The 24,077-nt window shown below is 37.7% G+C and overlaps 1 protein-coding gene across 1 annotated transcript in view; it reads left to right on the top strand.

The window, feature by feature from the left end:
• Window positions 1–24,077, top strand: part of EFHC1 (EF-hand domain containing 1) — a 67,063-nt gene that overhangs the window by 18,887 nt on the left and 24,099 nt on the right. The window contains exons 5-9 of the mRNA XM_047102599.1: window positions 2,356–2,548; window positions 9,425–9,645; window positions 13,953–14,093; window positions 22,402–22,615; window positions 23,008–23,155. Of these exons, the coding sequence (XP_046958555.1) occupies window positions 2,356–2,548; window positions 9,425–9,645; window positions 13,953–14,093; window positions 22,402–22,615; window positions 23,008–23,155 (917 nt within the window). The remainder of the gene's footprint in view (window positions 1–2,355; window positions 2,549–9,424; window positions 9,646–13,952; window positions 14,094–22,401; window positions 22,616–23,007; window positions 23,156–24,077) is intronic.

The following is a 24,077-nucleotide window of genomic DNA, read 5'->3' as shown; positions in this document are numbered from 1 at the left end:
TTATAATATTATTGACTATATTCCCCATCCTGTTCATTACATCCCCATGACTTATTTTATAACTGAGAGTTTGTACTTCTTAAACTCCTTCACCTATTTCACCCATTCCCCCTACTCTCCCACCCTACCACCAAGCTCCCTACCCTCTGGCAATCACTAATCTGTTCTCTGTATCTATGAACTGGGTTTTGTTTTGTTTTTTAGTTTTTTAAAGTTTATTTATTTATTTTGAGAGAGAGTATGTGTGTGCACATGCATGTGAGCAGGGGAGGGAGAGAGAGGGAGAGAGAGAGAATCCCAAGCAGACTCTGCACTGTCAACATGGAGCCCGACATGGGGCTTGAACTCACAAACATGAGTTCACAAAACATGTTTTGTTTTTCAGATTCCACATGTAAGTGATAATTATGCAGTATTTGTGTTTCTGTGTCTGACTTGTTTCACTTAGCATAATACCCACAGAGTCCATCCATGTTGTTGCAAATGGCAAGATTTCATTCTTTTACATGACTGAGTAGTATTCCATTGTATATATAAACCACATCTTCTTTATTCATTCATCCATTGGTGGATAGGTTATTTCCAAATTTTGGCTATTTTAAATAATGCTACAATGAACATAGGGGTGCTTATATCTTTTAGAATTAGCATTTCATTTTCTTTCAGTACTACCCAGTAGTGGAATTGCTGGATCATGTGGTAGTTCTATTTTTAATTTTTTTAAATGTTTTTTTAACGTTTATTTATCTTTGAGAGAGAGAGAGAGGCAGAGCACAAGCAGGGAGGGATAGAGAGAGGGGGAGACACAGAATCCAAAGCGGGCTCTAGGCTCTGAGCTGTCAGCACAAAGCCCGAGGCAGGGCTCAAAGTCACAAACCATGAGATCATGACCTGAGCTGGAGTCAGATGCTTAACTGACTGAGCCACCCAGACACCCCTGTTTTTAATTTTTTGAGGCACTTCTATACTGTTTTCCATAGTGGCTACACCTGTTTACATTCCCACCAACAGTGCATGGGGGTTCGTTTTTCTCTAACCAATGCTTGTTATTTCTTGTCTTTTAGATAATAGTCATTTGACAGGTGTAAGGTGATATCTCATTGACGTTTTGATTTGCATTTCTCTGATGATTAGTGATTTTGAGCATCTTTTCATGTGCCTGTTGGCCATTTGTATGTCTTCTTTGGAAAAATATCTATTCTGATCCTCTGCCTATTTTTAAAAATCAGAATGTTGGATTTTTTGTTATTGAATTGTAGGAGTTCTTTATATATTTTGGATGTTAATCCCTTCCTTATCAGATATGATTTGCAAATATCTTCTCTCATTCAGTAGGTTGCCTTTTCATTTTGTTGATAGCTTTCTTCATCGTATAGAAGCTTTTTAGTTTGATGTGATCTCATTTGTTTTTGCCTTTGTTTATCTTGCCTGTGGAGTCTCATCCAAAGAAACATGGCTCAGACTGATGTCAATAAGCTTATTGTCTATGTTTTCTCCTAGGGGTTTTATGATCTCAGGTCTCACATTTAGGTCTTTAATCCATTTCGAGTTTATTTTTGTGTATGGTTTGAGAAAGTCGCCCAGTTTCATTCTTTTGCATGTAGCCATCCAGTTTCCCCAGCACCATTTCTTGAAAAGACTCTTTCCCCATTGTATATTCTTGCCTCATTTGTCATAAATTAGTTGACCATATAAGTGTGAATTTGTTTCTGGACTCTCTGTTCTGTTGATCTATGTGTCTGTTTTTGTACTATTTTGATTACTATAGGTTCGTAGCATAGTTTGAAATCACGGAGCATGATATCTTCACCTTTGTTCTTTCTCAAGAGTTTTTTGGCTATTCTGGGTCTTTTGTGGTTCCTTACAAATTTTAGAATTATTCTAGTTTTGCAAAAACGCCATTGGAATTTTGATAGGGATTGGATTATATCTGTAGATTGCTTTGGGTAGTGTGGACATTTTAACAGTATTAATTCTTTTAATCTGTGAGCACGAAATCTCTCTCCATTTACTTGTGTCTTCAATTTCTTTCATCAGTATCTTATAGTTCCCATTGCTGTTTTAATTTGGCTTCTCTTTCACTAATATTTTGGATCAAAGTGAATTCTGCTTTCTCAGTGCAAACTTATAAGTCTGTTATTTAATACTTTCCAGCTGTTGACATCTGGTATATAATTTCAGATGTTTTTGTATCTTTGGTGATTTTTTTTTTTTTTTTTTTACCAACTGAGATCACTTCATAGTCTTTGCAGCTAACCTTTTCATCATTGTCTGATATATAAATGCCAGAGTAGCTAAGTTAACCTCTCCTCTTGTAGAATTCTTACTTAAGTCACTACTTTGTATGTCTCAAAGGTTCTTCGATTCTATGCAATCTGGGATGATACAGACAGCATGTTTGGTGAATGTCGGAACTATATCATTCATTACTATCTTATGGATGACACAGTTGAAATTCGAGAAGTCCATGAACGGAATGACGGGCGAGATCCTTTCCCACTCCTGATGAACCGCCAGCGCATGCCAAAAGTTTTGGTGGAGAACGCAAGTATGTTTGATTCAGTTTATTCTCTGTAATTGGGACATTTTTTGAATCTCAAAGGAGTTACTTAATCAGTATGGTCATTCCCTTTATGGTTGGGAGGCTCTTGCTATGTTTTCGTAGGTACTCAAAAACAGCTTTCTTGTAACTCCCCTCAATGCTTGCCCCACAGTCTAGGCTTGCCTCCAAAATGGTCTGGTGGAGATGACTGATACCTAAATCAAGGAAACACCCATAATAGCAATGGGAGATTCATTAAAAAAAATTTTTTTTGATGTTTATTCATTTTTGAGAAAAAGAGATCGTGAGCAGGGGAGGGGCAGAGAGAGAGGGAGACACAGAATCCGAAGCAGGCTCCAGGCTCTGAGCTGTCAGCATAGAGCCCAACTTAGAGCTCGAACCCATGAATTGCGACACCATGACCTGAGCTGAAGTCGGACAATTAACCAACTGAGCCACCCAGGTGCCCCTCATTTAAAGTGCAAAAGAGCAAGCCTTGTGAACTAAAGCAGTTCAGATTTTTAATATATTTTTAAAACAAGCTGGTTTTTATTCAAACAAGCTTGTTTTCATATAGCTTACCATACCCTTATGTTCTTTCCTGACTTTGCTTCTCACCTCAATACTTCCTAAACAGGAAATCTGTATGCAGGATAACTTAAGATTAGAGAAGGCATGTCTGTGACTCACAGAGGTGGGGCCCCATTGTGTCAGCCATGCTCTCTTTTCTGGTTCAAATAACCCAGTGGATTGGAGAGTGAAGATGCAAGAAGATGCAGCTGACATCCGCCAGCCATCAGTATTTCTCTAGGATAAGTGCACGTACTTTGGTCATTGACGTAGTGGTTTCAGAATTTTCCCTTATAAAAATGTCAGCTTGGTCACACATAATGACTTCTCTCATGCTTGAATGGCTGACAGAACTTTAAATACTTTTGTTGGTATTGTTTTTCTTTTTACTCTATTTTCTTGGAACTGGGAGATAAGAAATTTCAGGTGTTGTGCAAGAGATTTGTCTTAGAGGTTATAAGCAAGTTGAGGTTAGAGGTTATAAATAAACTGGCAGTCTGAAGGCTAAATGCAACCTACCTACATGTATTGTTTTGCCTATACAGTGTTTTTTTAAAAATGCAGTGTTATTTGGGGGCAAGGAGTTGGAGATTTCTATCACTGTGAGAGTGGATAAACAAAATGTAGTGAAGGTATATCTTAATAGTAGTAGCTAGAAACAATAGTTAAATATAAAGAAAGCAAATTGATGCATCTTAAAAGCATAGTGCTGTGTAGAAAAAAAATGAGATGTACAATGCAACAGCACTTTAATATAAAGTGAAACACAAGACAGTATACATAGTACACACATAAAAAGTTGCACATTAGAATGGTTGCATGTGAGGTAGAGGAGAATGAGATTGGGTAAAAGGATAAAGGGTAGTAAAAATTGTCATCATTTTAAAACTAAGAGAATTAATGGTAAAAATTGCTTTTAGAGAAATGAGAATAATTGCTAACATAGCTCCCATTCTCAGATAGAAGCAACTGGATTTGAGTTCAACATAGTCTGGTTGCTGTCAACCCTATTTCTATACTTAGCCTCTTGTAGAACCCTCTTAGAGTTCTAGGACCCTGGGACTGATATACTGATCTTGGCCTTCCATAATGCTTAAATGAGCCTAAAATTCCTGCCATCTAGAGCTAACAAATGTTAGATTTACAGTGGATTCAGAGAAAGAATGGGAATTTATTCAGGCATGAAAAAAATATCACTGAAAAAAAAAAAACCCTTGAAATCTCGAGTTCTGTGTTTGGCTCTGCCTTATCCATGTGGCCTAGTTTTAAAATTTTAAATATGTAATCATCCTTTTCTAAAACTTCCCCAGCTTTTTTTTTTTTTAAGTAATCTCTGCACCCAACATGGGGCTCGAAGTCATGACCTCAAGATCAAGAGTCACACATTCTACCAAGCTGAGCCAGCCAGGCACCCCTATAACTTTCTAAATTTTAACAAATTTTAATCAGTGTTATATGGAGAGGCATACTAGTAACACGTAGGGTCCTTTTAAGAGATAGGAAACATAGCTTTTTGTGAAAGTTATTGTTAGTCATGCAGAACAGAAAAGGCTAAGTTTCCATCAATTGAATAATTCCTTTAACTAGAACTGTGGTGTTAAGAGATAGCATCTAATTGGATTTCAAAGGCTTTTATGCAATGGATGGTTTTAATTAAATTCAATTAAACTAGAGTTAAGTATCTGCTAAGGGAAGTATTTCATGTGCTAAGTGCTGTGGAGGATAAAATGAAAATGTAACTCCCAGACTTAGAATCTCTGTCCTTCAGTCACTTCTAGTGACTGGGGAGACAAGTCATACAAATACACAAAGCTGTTTAACAGTAACACAAGTATACCAGATTATCTGATGATGTAATTAGTTATGTCATGTAGACAGAGTTCAGAAGAAGAGATATGACCTAGAAAGACTAAGGAAGGCTTTGTGGGAGAGCTGAGATTGAACCTAGATTTAGAATGGCAGAGAACTAAGGGAATGAATGCTTTAGAGAATAAGGGTTGGGAATTAGGAACAAGTATGTTATGTTTGGGGGCATCCAAGAGACAGTGGCCAGGCAAAGTTTGTGTTGGACAGTAATAGGCAATTATGGGAGTATCTTTCAGAAGTTCTCTCTGCCATGGCCTTCATTTAAGTAGTTAAGATGAATAAAAATTATATTTTTATGATGGATGGAGTTAAAGTTTCAGGAATTAAAAAGGTTCTTTCTTTGTCAAACATAATTGCTGGTTACCAGTATGTGGTGCAAAAGAAGGATAACCAAAAGCCTTTTATTCAGCTGTTGAACCCAAGGTACTAGGTTCTGAAAGTCTGTAAAATTATCCTTTAGACTGGCTTTCATACATTGATCTTGCCTTTCTATTGTTAAATAGAAATGTTAAACAACATCAAAATTGTACACTCTACGTACAACTTATTGTAGTTGATTATACCTCAATTAACACTGTAAAAAATATATATAAATATATAAATAAAAATATATATAAAAATCCACACCTAGATATGTTATAGTCAAACTTAACACCAAAGTCAAAAAGGTCATAAAAACAGCCCCAAATAACAAGGTTATCCATACAGAAGGACAGTTACAATGATAGCTGACTGCTCATTAGCAACGCTAGTTACCAGAAGACAGTGTAATAATATCCTCAAAATGCTGAGAAGAAAATAGAATTTAATACCTAGAGAAACTATCTTTGAAGAACAAAGTGAAATACATTTCCAGGCAAACAAAACAGATTTTACTAACAAAAAACTCTTCCTAGGGAAATTCTAGAGTGTTTTTCTGGTAGAAAGAAAATTATTCCAGAAGTAAGATCCGAGATACAAGGAGGGATTTAAAGAAGAAGAATAAGGAGAAGGAGAAGGAGGCAGCAGCAAAGTGTGGGTAAATCTAAACATTGACTATACAAACTAAAGAAACAATGTTGAATTTGTAGGAGTTAAAAAATATCAAGGTAGAATTGAAATATATTAAAATAATGGCTTGGGAAGAGTTGATAAAATTAAAAAACAAATTTTGAAAAATGTTATTTTTTAAGAACCTACTTAAGATAATAGAGGCATGGAAAGGTTAAAAAAGATATATAAGCAATCGCAAAAAAAATGATGAGGCTGTATTACTAAAATACCAGTAGAGATCAGCCCAGAAAGCATTGCTAGGGATAAAAATTGTTATATATTGCAAGAGTTGTATTTACCAGGAAAATGTACTAATTCCAAACTTGAATGCAGTTAGTAACATGGCTTCAAAACATGTGAAACACAAAAATTTATAGCATTATTATGCAAAGAGAATGGACAAATTCATCAAAATAGTGGAAGTCATTAAAACATTTCTTTTTGTAATTGTGAGTTCAAAAGAGATAAGTCAATAAGGACACGTATGTAAGATTTAGACAATAGAATTATCAGTATTGATATAATATGTATATGCATCAACAGCTGGAAAATCCCCATTTGTTTGAAGCACAAATAGAACACTTACAAAAATTCTGATTTTAACACAATTCAGTTAGAATTCAATTTTGGAAATATACCTCAAAAAACTCATGTATTTGGAAATTAAAAAAACACATTTTGAAACAACCTATGAATAAAAAAAAACTATCAAAATACTTAAAACTGAATGATTCCAAAAATGCCTTAAAACTTTTAAATGCATTTAAAGTGGTACTTGGAGAAAGATTTATAGTTGTAAGTGCTTATTTAAGAAAGAAGAAAGACTGAAAAAATAAGTTAGGCCTTCTTTTTAAAAAGTTAGAAAAGGAATGATAGTGTAAATAAAGAAATTAAAAGGAAGGAAATAATAACTTTGAAATAATGAAATTGAAAACAAAAGTAATAAGATTTGTCAAGTCAAAAGTTGTTTTTTTTGAAAGGACTAATGCAATTGGCAAACCATTGACAGATTTGTCAAGGGAGAAAAAAGGCACATAAACACAATATTAAAAATGAAAGAAGAGGCATACTTAATGTATTAGGGGTTAAACAGAAAATAGGGAATACCAACAACTTCATGCCAACAAATTAGGAAACTTAGGTGAAATGAACAAATTAAAAAAAATTTTTTTGAGAGAGAGAGAATATAAGAGGGGGAGAGGGGGCAGAGGGAGGGAGGGTGTGAGGGGGGGTAGGGAGAGGGAGAGAGAATCTTAAAAAGCTCCGCACTCAGTGTGGAGCCCAACATGGACCTCAATCCCGTAATGCTGGGATCATGACCTGAGCTGAAATCAAGAATCAGACACTTAACCGACTGAGCCACCTGGGTGCCCCACAAATTTAAATTTAAATTTAACTCTAATTTAATTTTAATTCCGGTTATACTTAACGTACAGTGTTACATTAGTTTCAGGCATACAATACAGTCATTCCACACTTCCATACAACTTCTAGTGCTCATCAGGATAAGTGCATTCCTTAATTCCCATCACCCATTTTACCCATCCTCCACCTATCTCTCCTCTGTGTGCTCTATAAAAAGTCTGCTTTTTGGTTTGTCTCTTCTTTGTGAAATGAGCAAATTTTTAGAAAAATGTAATTTGTCCAAGAAGAAATAGAAACCAAATGTAATTAACCATTAAGGAAATAGAATCATTTAAAAAATTCTCCACAAAGAAAACACCAGGTCTAGATAATTTTTCAGTTTTGTCAGATATTTAAAGAACAGCTAATTCTAAGTTTAATACAAACTCACAGAAAAGAACTTTAATTCATTGATTGAAAAAGACCAATAACCAAAGACACCATGAGAAAGAACTACAATCTTACTCATGAATATATATATAATATGCATGTATATACATACACGTGTGTGTGTGTATATATATATATATATATATATATATATAATCTCAGTAAATGAAATTCAGCTGTATATGAAAAAGATAATTGTTGAGCAAACAAAGACAAATGGTTATTGTATAGCGCACACACACTCCAGATCTCCTGGAACATTGTCAACTGAAGGAAACTCATGGAGTCACACAGGCTGTTTTTCCCCCACTGCCCATCACTTCCTGGGGTAATTCAAAGGGGTCTTAGGTTAGGCACTAGGCACTGGGAGAAAGAATGCTTGGTCTCTAGAGCTTTTAAGATGAATGATTAGGAAAATCATGATCTTTTGGCATGATCAAGGGTTGGAGCTCAAGCCTTTCTGTCAGATGTAATAGACCCTTAGTCTCCTTCCCTATTTTTCCATCTTAGCAATTATCAGGAGAATAGCAGCCTGCCTCTCAGGCCCTCTGTGTCAGAGTTCTAGGGTCAAGCTTTGTGGATTACAGCTATACAGTGTGGCATTTTACCAGAATGGGCTATCTTATGGTTTCCATGATGGCCAGACTGCAGGGAATCAATCTTAAACAAGTCAATCCTTAGTTCTCATAAAACAGCATGATGGGAATTAGATTTATTCCCTTAAAAATGCAAGGTTGAGGGGCGCGTGGGTGGCTCAGTCAGTTAAGCGTACAACTTTGGCTCAGGTCACGATCTCATGGTTCGTGAATTCAAGCCCCGTGTTGGGCTTTGTGCTGACAGCTCAGAGCCTGGAGCCTGCTTCAGATTCTGTGTCTCCCTCTGTCTGCCCCTCCCCCACTTGTACTCTGTCTCTCGCTCTGTCTCAAAAATAAATAAACATTAAAAAAAAAAAGGCAAGGTTGATTCTACATTTGAAAAGCTGTGGAGTGCCTAGATGAACAGCTTAGTATGATCATCTCACTGACTGACCCTGCCTCCTGCCAGAGGACTAGATCAGGCTGTCATTGCAGCGGTGATCACAATAGAAATGAAATCATTATTTGTATAATTATTTAGTATCTGTTGTCCCAAACAGAATGCTCTCTCCATCAAGGTAGAAAATTCACCTACATTGTTAATTGTTATAACCTCAGTGTTTAGCAGTGAACCTGGTACATGATACATGCAGTCATTGCTAATATATTGGGTAAGCGAGTAAATAGATGGAACATTGTACTAAATGACTTGGATCCCTCCCTCTAGATCTGGTACTCCATAGAAGGACATTTATTCTTTCCTCCTGTAAAGATTTCCTCTAAGCATGAATTCTGCTAAGATTAGTGACCTGTACTGATAGTTCAAGCTGAATATGAGAGAGAGACTGCACGGAAGCCATCTAGGATGTTATTTCTGTATCCTATCAACAGATGGAAATACACAGCTTACTGTTCTGCTGGGAAAGTAGAGGAGTCCCTGATCCTTGACCAGAACTAGAGACCATGCTCTCTCAACTTCCCAAGAATCTCAGTCATTCCCATCCTCATCCCTTTTCTTTCCTCTCTCCCTATTATCTTACGTTAGAGAACTTTCCTCAGTGTGTGCTGGAAATCTCCGATCAAGAGGTGCTGGAATGGTATACTGCCAAAGACTTCATCGTGGGAAAACCGATCACTATCCTTGGGAGAACCTTCTTCATTTATGACTGTGATCCTTTTACTCGGCAGTATTACAAAGAAAAGTTTGGAATCTCTGATTTACCACGAATTGACGTGAGCAAGAAGGAACCACCTCCTGTGAAACAGGTAATGGAACACTAGTTCTGAGTATAGGAAGAGAATTAAATCTTTTGATACAGAGGTTTAAGAAAAAGAAAAAAAAACTCGTGTGAATACCGAATAAAAAACGGGCAAAACGTGAGAAATAAAGTTGGTTCACAGAAGAAGAAATACAAATGGTTAGTGAACATACAAAAAGACCCTCAACTGATAATAAAAGAAAAATAGAGGGGCGCCTGGGTGGCGCAGTCGGTTAAGCGTCCGACTTCAGCCAGGTCACGATCTCGCGGTCCGTGAGTTCGAGCCCCGCGTCAGGCTCTGGGCTGATGGCTCGGAGCCTGGAGCCTGTTTCCGATTCTGTGTCTCCCTCTCTCTCTGCCCCTCCCCCGTTCATGCTCTGTCTCTCTCTGTCCCAAAAATAAATAAAAACGTTGAAAAAAAAATTAAAAAAAAAAATAGAAATGAAAATAATGAGGTTTTGGGTCAATTTGATTTAAAAGACTCAAGATATCCAGTGTTTGCCCTGGTGTGAAGAAATGGACATTTTCTTTCTTTCTTTTTTTTTTAAATTTTATTTTTTTAAGTAATCTTTATGCCCACTGTGGGGCTCAAATCCACAACTCCAAGACCAAGAGTCGCTCCACTGACTAAGCCTGCCGGGTGCCCTGAAATGGACATTTTCATGTAGTGTTAATAAGAGAGCCAGTAGGAAAAACCTTTCTGAAGGGCAGTGTCATCATTTTAATTTTTTCAAAATAAAATATCCTTGAACTAGAAAATCTTGTTTGGGGACTATAAAAAGATATGTGTTAGGATGTGTACTGTAGCATTATTTATAATAAAGTGTAAGGAGATTGGCAGAATATAATATAATGAGAAGACTATAAGACTGTAAGACTGGTTAAAAAGAAAAGAAGTAGTTTCTGCAGATTAACATGGAAGAATGTCCATCACATTTGTAAGTGAATGTGTTTACGTGATACAGCACTATGTGTATAAAAACCACTGTTCACAGTGGTTAGTTCAACATGTGGGAATGGAGAGGTAGGGAGGGAAGTGTGAGATGATCAGGGACCTTTCTTTTTATATTCTGTGTGCTTTTAGTTTATCTTTCTATAGCAAGCCTTGTATTACTTTCATAATTTTGTTTTCATTTGTATTTAAAAAAGACATCTTTTAAAATTCCAGACTGCTAGGGTATTTCATTGATCCTTGCCTATTTGTCAAACCCTTTTACTTAAAAACTGATTGGGAGCAAAACTGAAGCTGATTAATGGAGATACTGGAAGATGGCTTTCTTTTGTTGCAACATAGCTTTCCTAACCCTGAAATTTAGTTCTGTGTACCAGAGTCCACTCTGATCTGAGAGTAAGGTCATGGTACTTTTACGTGCACCAAAATAGTAATCTGATAGACTTCAGCCTTCAGAGTGGTTCAGTCACATATTTTAGAAATTCAAATAAGAATTTCCTTTGTTAAAAATTACACATTATACAGCAAGTTCAAGAAATATCTATTAAGGCAGCACAGTTTCATAGGCTGCAAAATGCTGGTGCCTGTCACACACGTTTGGGTCCAGAGTAACGCATACAACTTCTTTGGTCTAAAATAGGTATAAAATAGGGTATTAATACCTGTGATCCACCTTTATATTGCCACTCTGTGTGTAAGATAATGTCATGGCTCTTTCTTTTCAAAAGAAAGATGTGAATGGAAGGATGGAATTATTGAATTCCTGCAGCCCAGGCCTCTGCCTTCCCCTGATCAGCTGCCCTGCTGCTTGCACTGAGCCTCCAATTATACTGAATTATGTATGGTTCTGCCAGTACAGCCTTCTGTTTCGCTCTCCTGGACTTTTGCTGATGCTCTTCCACTTGCTTGAACCACTTTTCACTTTTCCATTATTTCTTTACATGGCTCTTCCTTCTCCTCCCAGACAAACGGGCTTCTCTAAAGCTCCTGGCAGGGCTAATCACCTCTCCTGTGTGTTCCTGGGGTCCTGTACCTTCCTCTGCCAGCACTGGTCTATTATATTAGAATATCTGTCTATGAATCTTTTCTACTAGACTGTAAGTTCTTTGAGGGCAGAGAGCACCTAACACGGTGCCTAGCAAATAGGACACATTTGGTATGTTTCTTGAACTGGACAAGAAGACTCCCTATAAAGTATGTATTTGTTCCCCAAAGAGGCAAGTGATATCTTAGGCAAGCCTTTTAGAACCAACATTTCATACAAACAGTTACAAAGAAGGATTTGGATTTTGGTATGCTATGAGTTCCCAGGGGCAATAAAACTTCTAGAAGGAAGTATGGATGATGATAGTACCTTTCTCTGTCAGCTTTTTCTCTGATAGAACTCCTTATCAATGAATGGACTCATTGATTAAGATTTACAATAAGGCCCTTTTGCCTACCCCCAAATTTTAGGGTAGCATTTGATGCAATATACAGGAAAAAGTACCGTAGGAGAGATTTAGATTTTTTAAATGTTTATTTACTTTTGAGAGAGAGTGTATGAACAGGGGAGGGGCAGAGAGAATGGGGGACAGAGGATCTGCTCTTGACAGCAGTGAGCCTGATGTGGGGCTTGAACTCACAAACTGTGAGATCATGACGTGAGCCAAAGTCGGTCCAAGGTCACACCACAAAGTACAAGTGTGACTCTGTTAAATGTCAGACATCTTTACAAGAAGGAACCTGACCTAACCAAGAGGTAGGGTGGAGAGGGATTGCAATAAAATGGAGCACTCATGAAAAGGCTATGATCCATCTTTTGACTGATCAAAACCTTTGAGTCCAGAATACATCTGCTTCCCATCCTTTTACTATCATCTTTTTCTCCTAACCTCTCTTCTAAAGAAAGGAAAGGGAAGGAAGGCTTCGATAAAGAGCAGAGAGACCTAAAGAACCACTGTAGATTTTGGTTTGTTTTGCCCTATCTCGGTCACCCTATATAATAAAACTAATTCTGCATCCACACATATGGCACGTTAGTCATAGTAAGCTCTATCTGCCTGTCTATGAAAGTATTTGTTGGAAATGAGTAGGAGAGAGCTACTTACCAAACAGCCAACACCTTTCAGCTCTCCTTAGTCATTACATTTCAGTCATTTAAACACTGAACAATGTAGTTAGAAAGCAGGGATGGGAAGCCATAGCTGGGTCTAGAGGGATAAAGCTAGAGCCAAGCCTATGGTCAAGGATAGAAGTGGGTATGAAGTGGACATATTCATGACACTTAGGTCAGGCTGATCTGTTAGCTGAGGAAGAAATAAACATGAATCTGTTGGATGTGTTCTGTTTCTACTGAGAACACAGACTCCTGGCTGTCATGCCAAAATCAAGAAATAAAAATATTAGAAATATGGAGATAAATAGGAAAAAAGCATAAACCAAGCCTTGGCCTCCCCCGACTCCAACACACACACACACACACACACACACACACACACACACCCTTTGGGTGAACTGAGAAAACAGTTTCCAGATCGTTAGGCTGAGGCCCATACCCTAGAGCAAAGAAGTCACGGAGCCTTGGGCTTCTCCATGGTAGGATGATCACAAGGGCCAGGATTGGGAGTAGGGCCAGCTGCTGCTTTGGCAGTAAGGGGTTAGTGGACATCAGCAACACAAGAGTCACACCCCTTCCTTGTCCGTGGTTTCACTCTTCATGGTTTCAGTTACTGGTGGTCAACTGCAGTCTGGAAGCACATGATCCTCCTCCTGATGTATCATCAGAAGGTCAATAGTAGCCAAACACTGTCACAACGCCTATGTCACTCACCTCATGTCATCTCATTACGTAGGCATTTTATCATCTCGTGTCCTCACAAGATGAAGATGAAGTGTGGGTGCAGTACAACAAGATATTTTGAGAGAAAGAGCCCACATTCACATAACTTCTATTATAGTATGTTGTTATAATTGTTCTATTTTATAATTAGTTATTGTTGTTAATCTCTTCCTGTGCCTACTGTATACTTTCTTCATGGGTATGTATGAGAAAGAGAATAGTATATATAGGGTCAAGGCATCTACCAGGGGTCTTGGGACATACCCCCCCATGGGTAAAGGGGACGACTGTACTTTCAATCTAGCCCTGACGGTTACTCTGTAGCATCATCAGCCACTCCTATGGGCAGTGATCATGGTGTAAAGTCCATATATAAAAAGGAATGGAAAAAGCAATGTTACATTTTCTGAATACAGTACATTCTTATATATAGAAATTGCTTTTGAATAAGTATTTTCTAGATTTTTAAAAAATAAACTTAGTTACCTTTAATGTAATTTTAACGCAAATATCATCAGCTTTACTTCTTGTATTTCTTCAGGAATTACCTCCTTATAACGGCTATGGACTAGTTGAAGACTCTGCTCAGAATTGCTTTGTTCTCATTCCAAAAGCTCCAAAAAAAGATGTTATGAAAATGCTGATGGACGATAACAAGGTGCTTCGTTATTTGGCTGCACTGGTGAGGAGGACTTTCATGTGCTGAGATTCTGTTCTGTCTTGGTGCCCGGTTGTCCATTTTGTCTGTAAGCTGTGGAATATTAGCTCTCAGAGTTGTGTGTTACTTGAACAAGGCATGAGATCCAATCCCCAACCTTTGGGCAGGTTGGATAGTATTAGGGGTGGTGCCCTGAACCCACACCTAGCTCTAGTTCTATTTCCTATAACCATCTTTAGTAGATCATTAATCTCTCCCTACCCCTTAACTTTTGACTGACGTGTTTGCCTTTTTTATTAAGTAATTATGAAAGTCTGACACAGTCAAGTTATTTGTATACCTGTGTGCAGTCGAGGGTACTGTGTTTTCCTTGAGGATAGGGACCATATCTCACTAATTTTTATCATTACCTTTGACATCTAGGTTGATGCATTTTATATTCATTAAATGTAATAAATGGAATCATACCAGTTCAATAGATATTGCCTTTGAGAGGTCATATGGCTAGTGGTTAAGAGCATGGGTTTGGAAACAGGCATAAATTTAAATCCCTAATATTCTACTCATTGGCTGAATTACCTGAGGCAAATTCCGGATGGGAATTCAAAGGATCATGCCTTTTAAAATGGAAAATATGTAGAAATAGGAATGTAAGCATTTTATTTAGAAATATGGACATAAATAGAAATTGAAATAAGTTACTTCTGGAAATAGGAATTGGGAGTGTGGAGAGGTGGGCCAGGTGACTTTTCAAATTGTATGCATATATTTGAAAGAATAAAAATTTAATCAAATATTTTTCTAAAATATAGTTGGCTAATATATTTTAGAAAAATGTTGAACAAAGCTTTAAGTACAAAGAGTCCTAGCAAACTCTAGGCCAACTAGCACACTCCACACCATAAAAATTCTGATTGGTGAATGTTTTATATTTTTACCAAGTTCTCTGAGTTACAGTTAAAGTTCAGGATGCTTCTTGAATTATGATATAGTAACTGTAAGCTCCGTGAGGACCAGGATCATGTCTCTCTAGACTTTGTAGATATTTGGTAACTGTAGGTTGAATGGGTAAGTTTTTTTACACATACACTACCCATGAGTTAGGCAATATAATATTATGCATATTTTATGTTTCAAAATATAAGAATCAGAGGGGCTAGTTGGTTTGTCCCAGGGGTTAATGCTGCTTAGGCAGAGGCAGCACTAGAACTCAGCCTTCTGAGTCCAGCCCGCCATTCTTTTTTCTTTTTTTAAAGAGTACATTTCTATTTTATTATTTTTTAATTTCTTTAATGTTTATTTTTGGGAGAGAGAGAGAGACAGAGCGTGAACAGGCAAGGGGCAGAGAGAGAGGGAAACACAGAATCCAAAGCAGACTCCAGGCTCTGAGATGTCAGCACTGAGCTGGACGTGGGGCTCGAACTCACAGACTGCAAGATCATGACCTGAGCCGAAGTTGGACACTTAACTGACTGAGCCACCCAAGCACCCCTAGTACATTTCTATTTTACAGTGTAAATAATTTGGGGAATATGACAGTACCTCCAGTATAAGCAATTTTAGTGCTGCCATCTTATATGTGAGCAAGGCAGTAGAAAAGAGTATCATGGGTGTTTTTACTACAGAGAAATACCACAGCCCTGAAGAAAGTGACATGAAAAGCCATTATAAAGAAGGAAGCTAGAAAACAAATCTTATCCCTGCAGCTCTGAGAACCCTCAGCAGCCCGGTATTCTTTTGATTAAGAACCAGTATAACACTTAGTCTGTGAGAAGGGAAAAGGGCTCACGTGAGTTTGTAAATTACATAATTGTAGTTTACCTCCCATGCCTGCAAATCATGGAAAAATTATTATATTCTATAATTGATTACAAAAATTCCTATGAATAATGTTAGATATTGCTAAGTGAAGAGAAAAAAATACATTTATATTGACTGCAGTGTTCTATATTCACAAATAACCTGGGCAAATGTGATATATCACAAAAGTTTGAAGAGTCAGTAGAAGACTTCTATTTCTAACAATGATAGACTAGATAATTTGGACTTCCCTCTTGTTGAAGGTAACTAGAAGAATTGGTGTGTGTGCCTGTGTGTGTGTGTGTGTGTGTGTATGTCTTTACTACGGTGTGAAGGTGCTGGACAATAAGATGTGAAGAATCATTGAGCAAAAACCACGGAAATATTGAAAACCAGAGAGGTGAGCCTGGCAGGTGCAGCCATTTTTCCTCTGGGAATTGTGCTGCTTGCGGTGGAAGCACCTATGAGGGCAAATATTGGAATGTAGGGCCCATCAAATGCAGAAGTAGCTGGTAAACCCTCTGTACTTTAGTCCATAAGTGCATAATCCTTGAAGGGACTATTGTCTGGCTTTGAATTGTCTCAGTCCCTGAAGTGTCTCAGTTCCAGAAATCAGATTAATGTGATCCTAGACACCTAATGACCCAGGTGTCTGGCAGAAGCAAATCAAATTCTTTGAAGATAGCATCATCATAAGCTTCGAACTATTTTTACAAACAATGTGAAAAATATAATATATGGCATTTATTCAAAAAAGCAATATTAATAACACGGAGTCCAGACACAAGGCAAGATGACGTGAAGAAAAATGAACACAAACGATAGACAATAGAAGTAGGTCCACAGGAGCTTCAAATGCTGGTGTTACCAAACTCAAACTTAAAAAACAAACAATACTTACTGTGTTTAAGGAGAAAGAGGATAAGATTGAGGACTTCAGCAGAGAACAAGAAACAGAGTCTTTCAGTTTTGAAAAATTATTGCAGGAATAAAGGGATAAAACTAAACGCAGGAAAGTATTTGATAAAATTCACCTATTATGACTTCAAAACAAAACTCTTAGTAAGTAGGGTATAAAAGGGGATTTCCTTAGTCTGATGAAGAGTATTTTTCAAAAATCTAAGTATTCATTCAAACAGCAGACTTAGTGATGAAATGTTGAGTGTGTATTCTCTGAGACTAGGAACAAGGTAAGACTGCTATCACCCCTTCTATTCAACATTGTACTGGAGGTCCTAGCAAGAGCAGTAAAACAATAAGAAAAATAAAAGGTATGAGGATTAAAAAGGAAGATAATTATCATTATCTAAAATAAAGGATTATATATGTGGAAAATCACAAAGGATCTACATTATGTGTAGATTCTACATTAGTAGAATCCATGTATAAATGGCAACAAAAAATAAAGTTGGAAAAATGCCATTTACCATAGCTTCAAAAATATTTCTAGGAATAAAACAAAACATGTTTAATACCAAAAAGATTATTGAGAGAAAATTAAAGAAGACCTAAATAAATGAAGGGACATACCATGTTCACCAGTTAAAAGATTCAGTATTATAAAGATAATTTGTCACAAGTTGGTCTATGGTTTCAAAACAATTGCAGTCAAAATCCCAAAGTGTTTTTATTTTTGCAGAACTTGGCAAATTGATTCTATAATTTGTGTGGAGATGCAAGGCACCAAGAATAGCCAAGACACTGGAGAACAAGATCAGTGGAATTTGTTCTCCAAAATACCACAGTATATTAAAAAGTCACATAAAGTAATTAAGACAATATGGTATTGGTACAACGATAGGTATTTATAGCATGGAATCAAATAAATTAACTGAGAAACAGACCCCCACCCACTTAAGAAAAATGACAAATATGGTCCTTCAGAAGGCGCTAGAAAGGGCAGGTCTCCAATAAATGGTATCAGAACAACCAGATATCCATATCCATATGGGGAGTAAGAAGAAAATTTGATCTCACCTCACACCAAAAATAGGAATCAATTCTGGGTGGATTGAAGACTTAAATGTAAAAGGCAAAGCAGTCAAACATCCTGATGATAATATAATCTTTGTAGTAAGGAAAGGGTTTTTTTTAGCAGGACACAAAGAGCAGTAATTGTTTTAAAAATGGGTAAATTTGACCCAGTAAGATGGAAAGTTTCTGTTCCTCAAAAAACACCATTAAGAGAGTAAAAAGAGCAAGGTCAGAGTGGGAGAAGATGTTACTATAGAAATCAACGGGGCACCTGGGGGGCTCAGTCAGTTAAGTGTCCAACTCTTGGTTTCAGCTCAGGTCATGATCAGTTGGTGAGATCGAGCCTCACATTGGGCTCTGGGCTGACAGAGGGGTGGCTGCTTGGGGTTCGTTCTCTCTCATCTCTCTCTCTCAAAATACATAAATAAACTTAAAAAAGGAGAAATCAACAAAGAACTTATATCCAGAACATATAATAAAGAGTCTAACATCATTTTTTTAAATGAACCAGAAACCACTATTTCGTGAAACAGGATATCCAAAAAGCCAACAAACCTAAGGAAAGGTACACAGCCTCTTTAGTGATCAGTGAAGTACAAATTCTAACTGCAGTGAATTGCCTCTACTCACCTACCAGGATTATTACATTGGTGAGAACATGAAACAATACGAATTCTCTTACTTTTAGTGACTTAGTTAGGAAAACAGTTTGGCATAATCAAGTATACTAGATTGTGCCAAAATGGAACACTACACGCACACCAAAAAATAAGAATGTCCTTAGCAGCATAATTCATGATAGCCAAAAATAGACCTAAATGTCCATCTATAGGAAACTGGATAAACAAATTATAGCATATTATACAATAATTTGAATTCTGCTCAGCAATGAAAATGAATCAACTATAGCTACAAATAACAAGGATAAATCACACAAACATAACTTGGAATGTAAGAATCCAGACACAAGGGGCACCTGGGTGGCTCAGTTGGTTAAGCGTCTAACTTCAGTTCAGGTCATGCTCACAGTTCATGGGTTTGAGTCCCATGTCAGGCTCTCTGCTGTCAGGATGGAGCCCACTTTGGATCCTCTGTCCCCCTCTGTCTCTGCTCCTCCCCTGCTCACGCTCATATTCTTGCACTCTCTCTCTCAAAAAATAAACTTAAAAAAAAAGTATTTAAAATAATCCAGAGACAAAAGAATACATACGTATTACAAAATTTCATTTTTATGAAGATTAAAAAAAACAGGCAAAACAGAACTGTTTAGGGATGCCAGCTTTCTAGTAAAACAAAGCAAAGAAAAATTTAGGGAGGGATAGGATGTTGATTGGAGAGGTTTTCCAGATTCCATCAATGTTCTGTTTCTTGATCTGGGTGGTGGTTACACATTGTTCATACTTTATGAAAATTCTTTGAACTGTACATTTTTGGCTTTTTTGTAGTGTTTCTCTGTATTGTATTTCACAGTAAAGTGTGTGTGTGTATATATACAGATTTAAAAGAACACCAGCAGAACTATTAGTAAAGAAGTAGTGGTTATCTTCTCATGGGCAAGAAGAAAGAGGTGGTATTCTGGTCATGGTAATTTTCAAAGGTTTTTCCCTGACCTAGTTAGTGAAGTAGAGGGTGTATTCATTTAGTTCATCACAAAAGCTCTGGAGGATGAAAGAAGTGTGCCTGACAGTAAGAGGGGCCTCAGAATATGGGGACTCCAGAAGAAAAGACAGAAATTCACAAGAAGGAAGTATGTTGGCACAGTGATCAGAGACAAATACAATTAAGTTCTCTTGATTTCAGACAGATACTGCACATGTTCTGAGGAAATCAAGTATGCTATAAACCCAGGTAGGCAGTTGGTGCCTAAGTAAAAATATGCTAGGGAAATATCCAGGGCTCAGACTGGAGTGCTAACTGACAAACTTGGGGAAGCTTGAGAAGAGCATAAGGATGTAACTTGAGCAGTGGTCTCCACGGCAGCAGGCTTGCCCTTCCAACGAGCCTGGGGACAGCATATAATCCATGGGGGTGTGAAGAAAATATTACAACCTCTGTTTATAATTTATTATGAGTGCATGTATTTTATAGCCTCTGATATTTTTACATGTACTTTGTAGTGCACAGAACATGTTTATATAGAAGAACATATGTTGCATTATTCATTCACTCATTCATTCAACAAATATTAGAGAACTACTTTGGGCTTGGCATAGTTCTGGGCATTGAGGGTACAGCGGAAAACAAGACAAACATTCTGTAAAAAAGCCGGAGACAGAGTGATGGGGGAAGGGCTCATTTATACTGGAAGATAAGGGAAATGCTGGGGGAGGTGGGGGACCACAGAGTACAGGAGAATGACCAGAAAGAATGACCGAGGGAGCTACCAGTGGCATATCTGAGGGAACTGCATCTGATGCAGAGGTGGTGTACAGGGAATGCAAGGTAGAGAGATTGCCATGAAGATGGGGTCAGGCACAAGCTCAGAGCTGTGCAACCAGTGGCCTAACAAGATCAAAGGGCTAGAGTGGTGGGAGTAGTCCCCCGTGGTGCAGGCAACAAGGGATGTAGGTAACAAGCCTGCAGACAATTAAAAAATAAAACCAAAAGTTGATCTTCTTACTGTCATCACATACCTGTAATTCTAAATATCAGCAATACAATACTCATCCTCAAAGGGACAGTACAATTTCAGTTAATAAATGCAGAGAGAAGAGGGCAATAAGAAATTACCACTAAGCACACACCATCACAGCAATAACTGTCGTAGATAAGATCCTTCAGTGGATGCTAAAATTAAATTCAAATCAAAGGGAAAACCTTTGAGGAGAAACAGGATTTTCATAGTGTGTGTTCCTCAAGATATTTATCAAGTGCAAAGGGAAATGTAACTTTAGAAGGGAGAAACCCAGCAGGTATCTTCTTAACCAAGTGACCACGGTCAACATCACTAATAATAAGATAAGGCAATATCATGAACTTGATATGCTGAGAAAGACATGACATTTTTTTCTGTGGTATTTTTGCCAAATGTGCAAAAATGAGATGCACAAGGGATATTCACCAAAATAATTGACCATTATGGTTCAAAAGTGTCAAGGTCATGAAAGACAAAGACAGAATGAGGAACCGTCACAGTTTGGAGGAGACTGAAGAGAAACAACAGCTAAATGCAATGTGAGATCCTGTATAGGATTCTGAAACAGAAAAAGAACATAAGTGAAAAACAGAAATTTGAATAAGGACAGTAATTTATTTAACAGTATTGTACATTACTGTTTACCATTACTGTGGCTTTGACCATTGTACTGTGATTATCTAAGATGCTAATATTAGGGGAAGCTTGGTAAGGGGTATATGAAAATTCCCTTTTGTTGATACAACTTTAAGTCTAATCTTAGTTCAGAATAAAAATTAAAAAATATATTTAAGTTTTAAAATAGTCCTGCCAGAGTGAACCATTGGTGTTCTTCCTGTAACCCCCTGAGTATAGCCCTGTCTGTAGCCGTGCTCAGAACTTCATATTTTATTCAATGTGATGGGAATCCTCTGGAGGTTTGAGAGCAGAGGAGTGATGTGATTTGATTTTTATTAACTATATTGTGGATATTGAAACATGTTTTCATTGTAGGAGTATCAAAAAGGTTTGGAGACTGTTAGATTAGGGAATGGTAGGAGGAAATTATTTTACTAAGAAGAAACCCAGTGACTTTCTTTGATAAAGGAGAAATTGATATACAAGAAATTCCATGTTGTGAATGAGAAGGTATGTGCTGGAGTTAAAATTGGAGAGGATTTCAGTCAAGAATAAGCATGTCTGCATTTAGGCCTGTTCAATCTGGAATCTGTTTCTTAGGGTTCTGTGATCACTCTCAGTGATTTGATTTAGGAACAGTCTTGTCTACAAGATAGTTTCTCAGAATCAGTTTCAGCTCTATGACATTTTATTACTGATTCTCCCTTTCTTCAGTTTTATTTTTAAAAATATGTGTATAAATGGATTGGTTTAAAGAACTGAACTTTGCATAATCATCTTAGTGTCCATGAAGTTGAACATAATGTCAGCCAAGAGGTCTCAAACTGTGGGCAGCCTGTGACAGAATATAGCCCACATATGTTTTGTTTGGCCCGCATGGTGCTTTAAAAGAGTTAAGGTCAACATTTTTAAAATCTGGAGTTTTATTTTCTTTCCAAGTTTTTATTTAAATTCTAGTTAGTTAACATATAGTGTAACATTAGTTTCAGGTGTAGAATTTAGTGATTCATCACTTACATACAACACCCAGATTTCTGTCTTCTCATGAAAACTGGGAGAATCTAACAACATTGGGCCTACTTTACCACAAGGCAGCAACCAGAGTTGAGCTGGAGCAGCCTCCTTTAAATGAGTCATGTCTATTCCAGGCTACCAGAGTCTCCCCTTGCCCCCCATCTCTGTTCATTTATATTATACTTTGTATATTTGGTTTATATTTTATACCTAGTCCTATAGATATTTAAGTTTAGAGCATCTGGATAGATCATGTACCTTCATAATAACTTCCTTTCTTCTCCTTTCTAGGACTCTCCCATCCCAGAAGACAAAGACCGCCGATTTGTCTTCTCTTATTTTCTAGCCAGTGACATGATCAGTATCTTTGAGCCACCTGTTCGCAATTCTGGCATCATTGGTGGCAAGTACCTTGGCAGAACTAAAGTTGTTAAGCCGTCCTCGTCAGTGGAAAACCCCATCTACTATGGCCCTACTGACTTCTTCATTGGTGCTGTGATTGAGGGTAGGTCTAAACATGGTTTAGCTTTCCTACCCACCAAGCGAATGGATTCTTCTTAGTTGGAATTTAATTCATTTAACTCTTGTAAGAGGCAGGTAGGCTATATTCCAGCTGAAATAAAGCTTGTATGCTAATATATGTGATACAGTGTCTTAATCTGTTTCTTTATCAATTAACTAGAAGTTGGTTGCATTTGTAGGCTATGGATGTAGGCCCTGACTTCCTGAGCAAACTGAGCAAACTACTGCATATTAGTTTAGAGAACTATTGAAAATTCAGTCATCTAGTTCACAAATGCCTATCTGAATTTTTCATTGGAGGATCAGTGTTATTTTACCCCTAATTGGATGATTAAAGGCATAACCAACCTAAGCGTATTTCTACCCTCTCCCCAGTGTTTGGCCACCGGTTCATCATCCTTGATACAGATGACTATGTTTTGAAGTACATGAAGAGCAATGCTGCCCAGTATTCGCCAGAAGCACTCTTGTCCATTCAGAACCGTGTTCAAAAGCGAGAAGCTCCTGCACCGGAATTGGAAAAGTATGTTTGCCTGTCTAGGGTCCACTTTGGCTTTGGCACATATAAGATATTTAGGAAATACTTCTTGGTAAAATAGATGGGTAATCACATTTTAGATTTTCAGATTTCCCTCACCAAATGGGAGTTATTAGACATATGCAAAAGGCTTCCTGAGTCCATTATCGTAACTAGAAACTTAGAACTTTTTCAACTTCATTTACTTAGCAAATAATTATTGAATGCCTAGTAGGTATCAGATACTCTCACTAAGCCCTTGGGCTTTTTATCAGTCAGCAGAATAGATGAGAAGTTGCTCTTCTCATGGAGTTGACCTTATAAGCAGTAGGAGGGAGACAGCCAATAAACAACACAGTAGGTGATGGGTGGTATGGAAAAGTGGAGGACAATAGGAGGATAAGGATTCTGGAGGATGGTGGTAGGTTGCAGTTGATGTGGGGAGCCTGGCACACCTAGAGAAGGTGACAGCGAGCAAACACTTGAAGGAAAAGGAGTTAGGTATGTGGATATGTGGGGGAGGAGCTATCCGGGAAGAGGGAATGGCAAGTGTGAAGGCCCAGCTTGCCTCGGGTACTGGCAAGAAGCAAGCAGATGGGAGCCGGGGAGTGAGAGGAGGGGGTGGGGGGTTAGAACCTAACAGGGGACTAGATCAGGTAGGCCCCCTGGGTCTTTGGGAAAATGTTGACTTTTCTCTGAGTGACATGGAGAACCACTGTGGGGGGTTCTGTGTCAAGGAATGGCAAGATTTGACATGTGTTTTAAAAGAACCCCCTGGCTCTTATGCTGAGACTAGATCAGGAGGGAGATGAGTTAGGATGATATGGTAGCAATCCAGGCAAGAGGGGACGATGTGTGACCAGGTGTGTCAGTGAACGCGGGGAAAAGTGCTTTTATTCAGGATGTATTTTGAAGGTAGAGCCAATGG

This window comes from Lynx rufus, unplaced genomic scaffold (genome assembly GCF_022079265.1).
Source record: "Lynx rufus isolate CCGP_SWC_20201006 ecotype Redwood Valley unplaced genomic scaffold, mLynRuf1.p SCAF_6, whole genome shotgun sequence".
Lineage (NCBI taxonomy): Eukaryota > Metazoa > Chordata > Mammalia > Carnivora > Felidae > Lynx > Lynx rufus.
The sequence above is the reverse complement of the archived record's forward strand: the minus strand, read 5'-3'. Positions and strand labels throughout refer to the sequence as shown.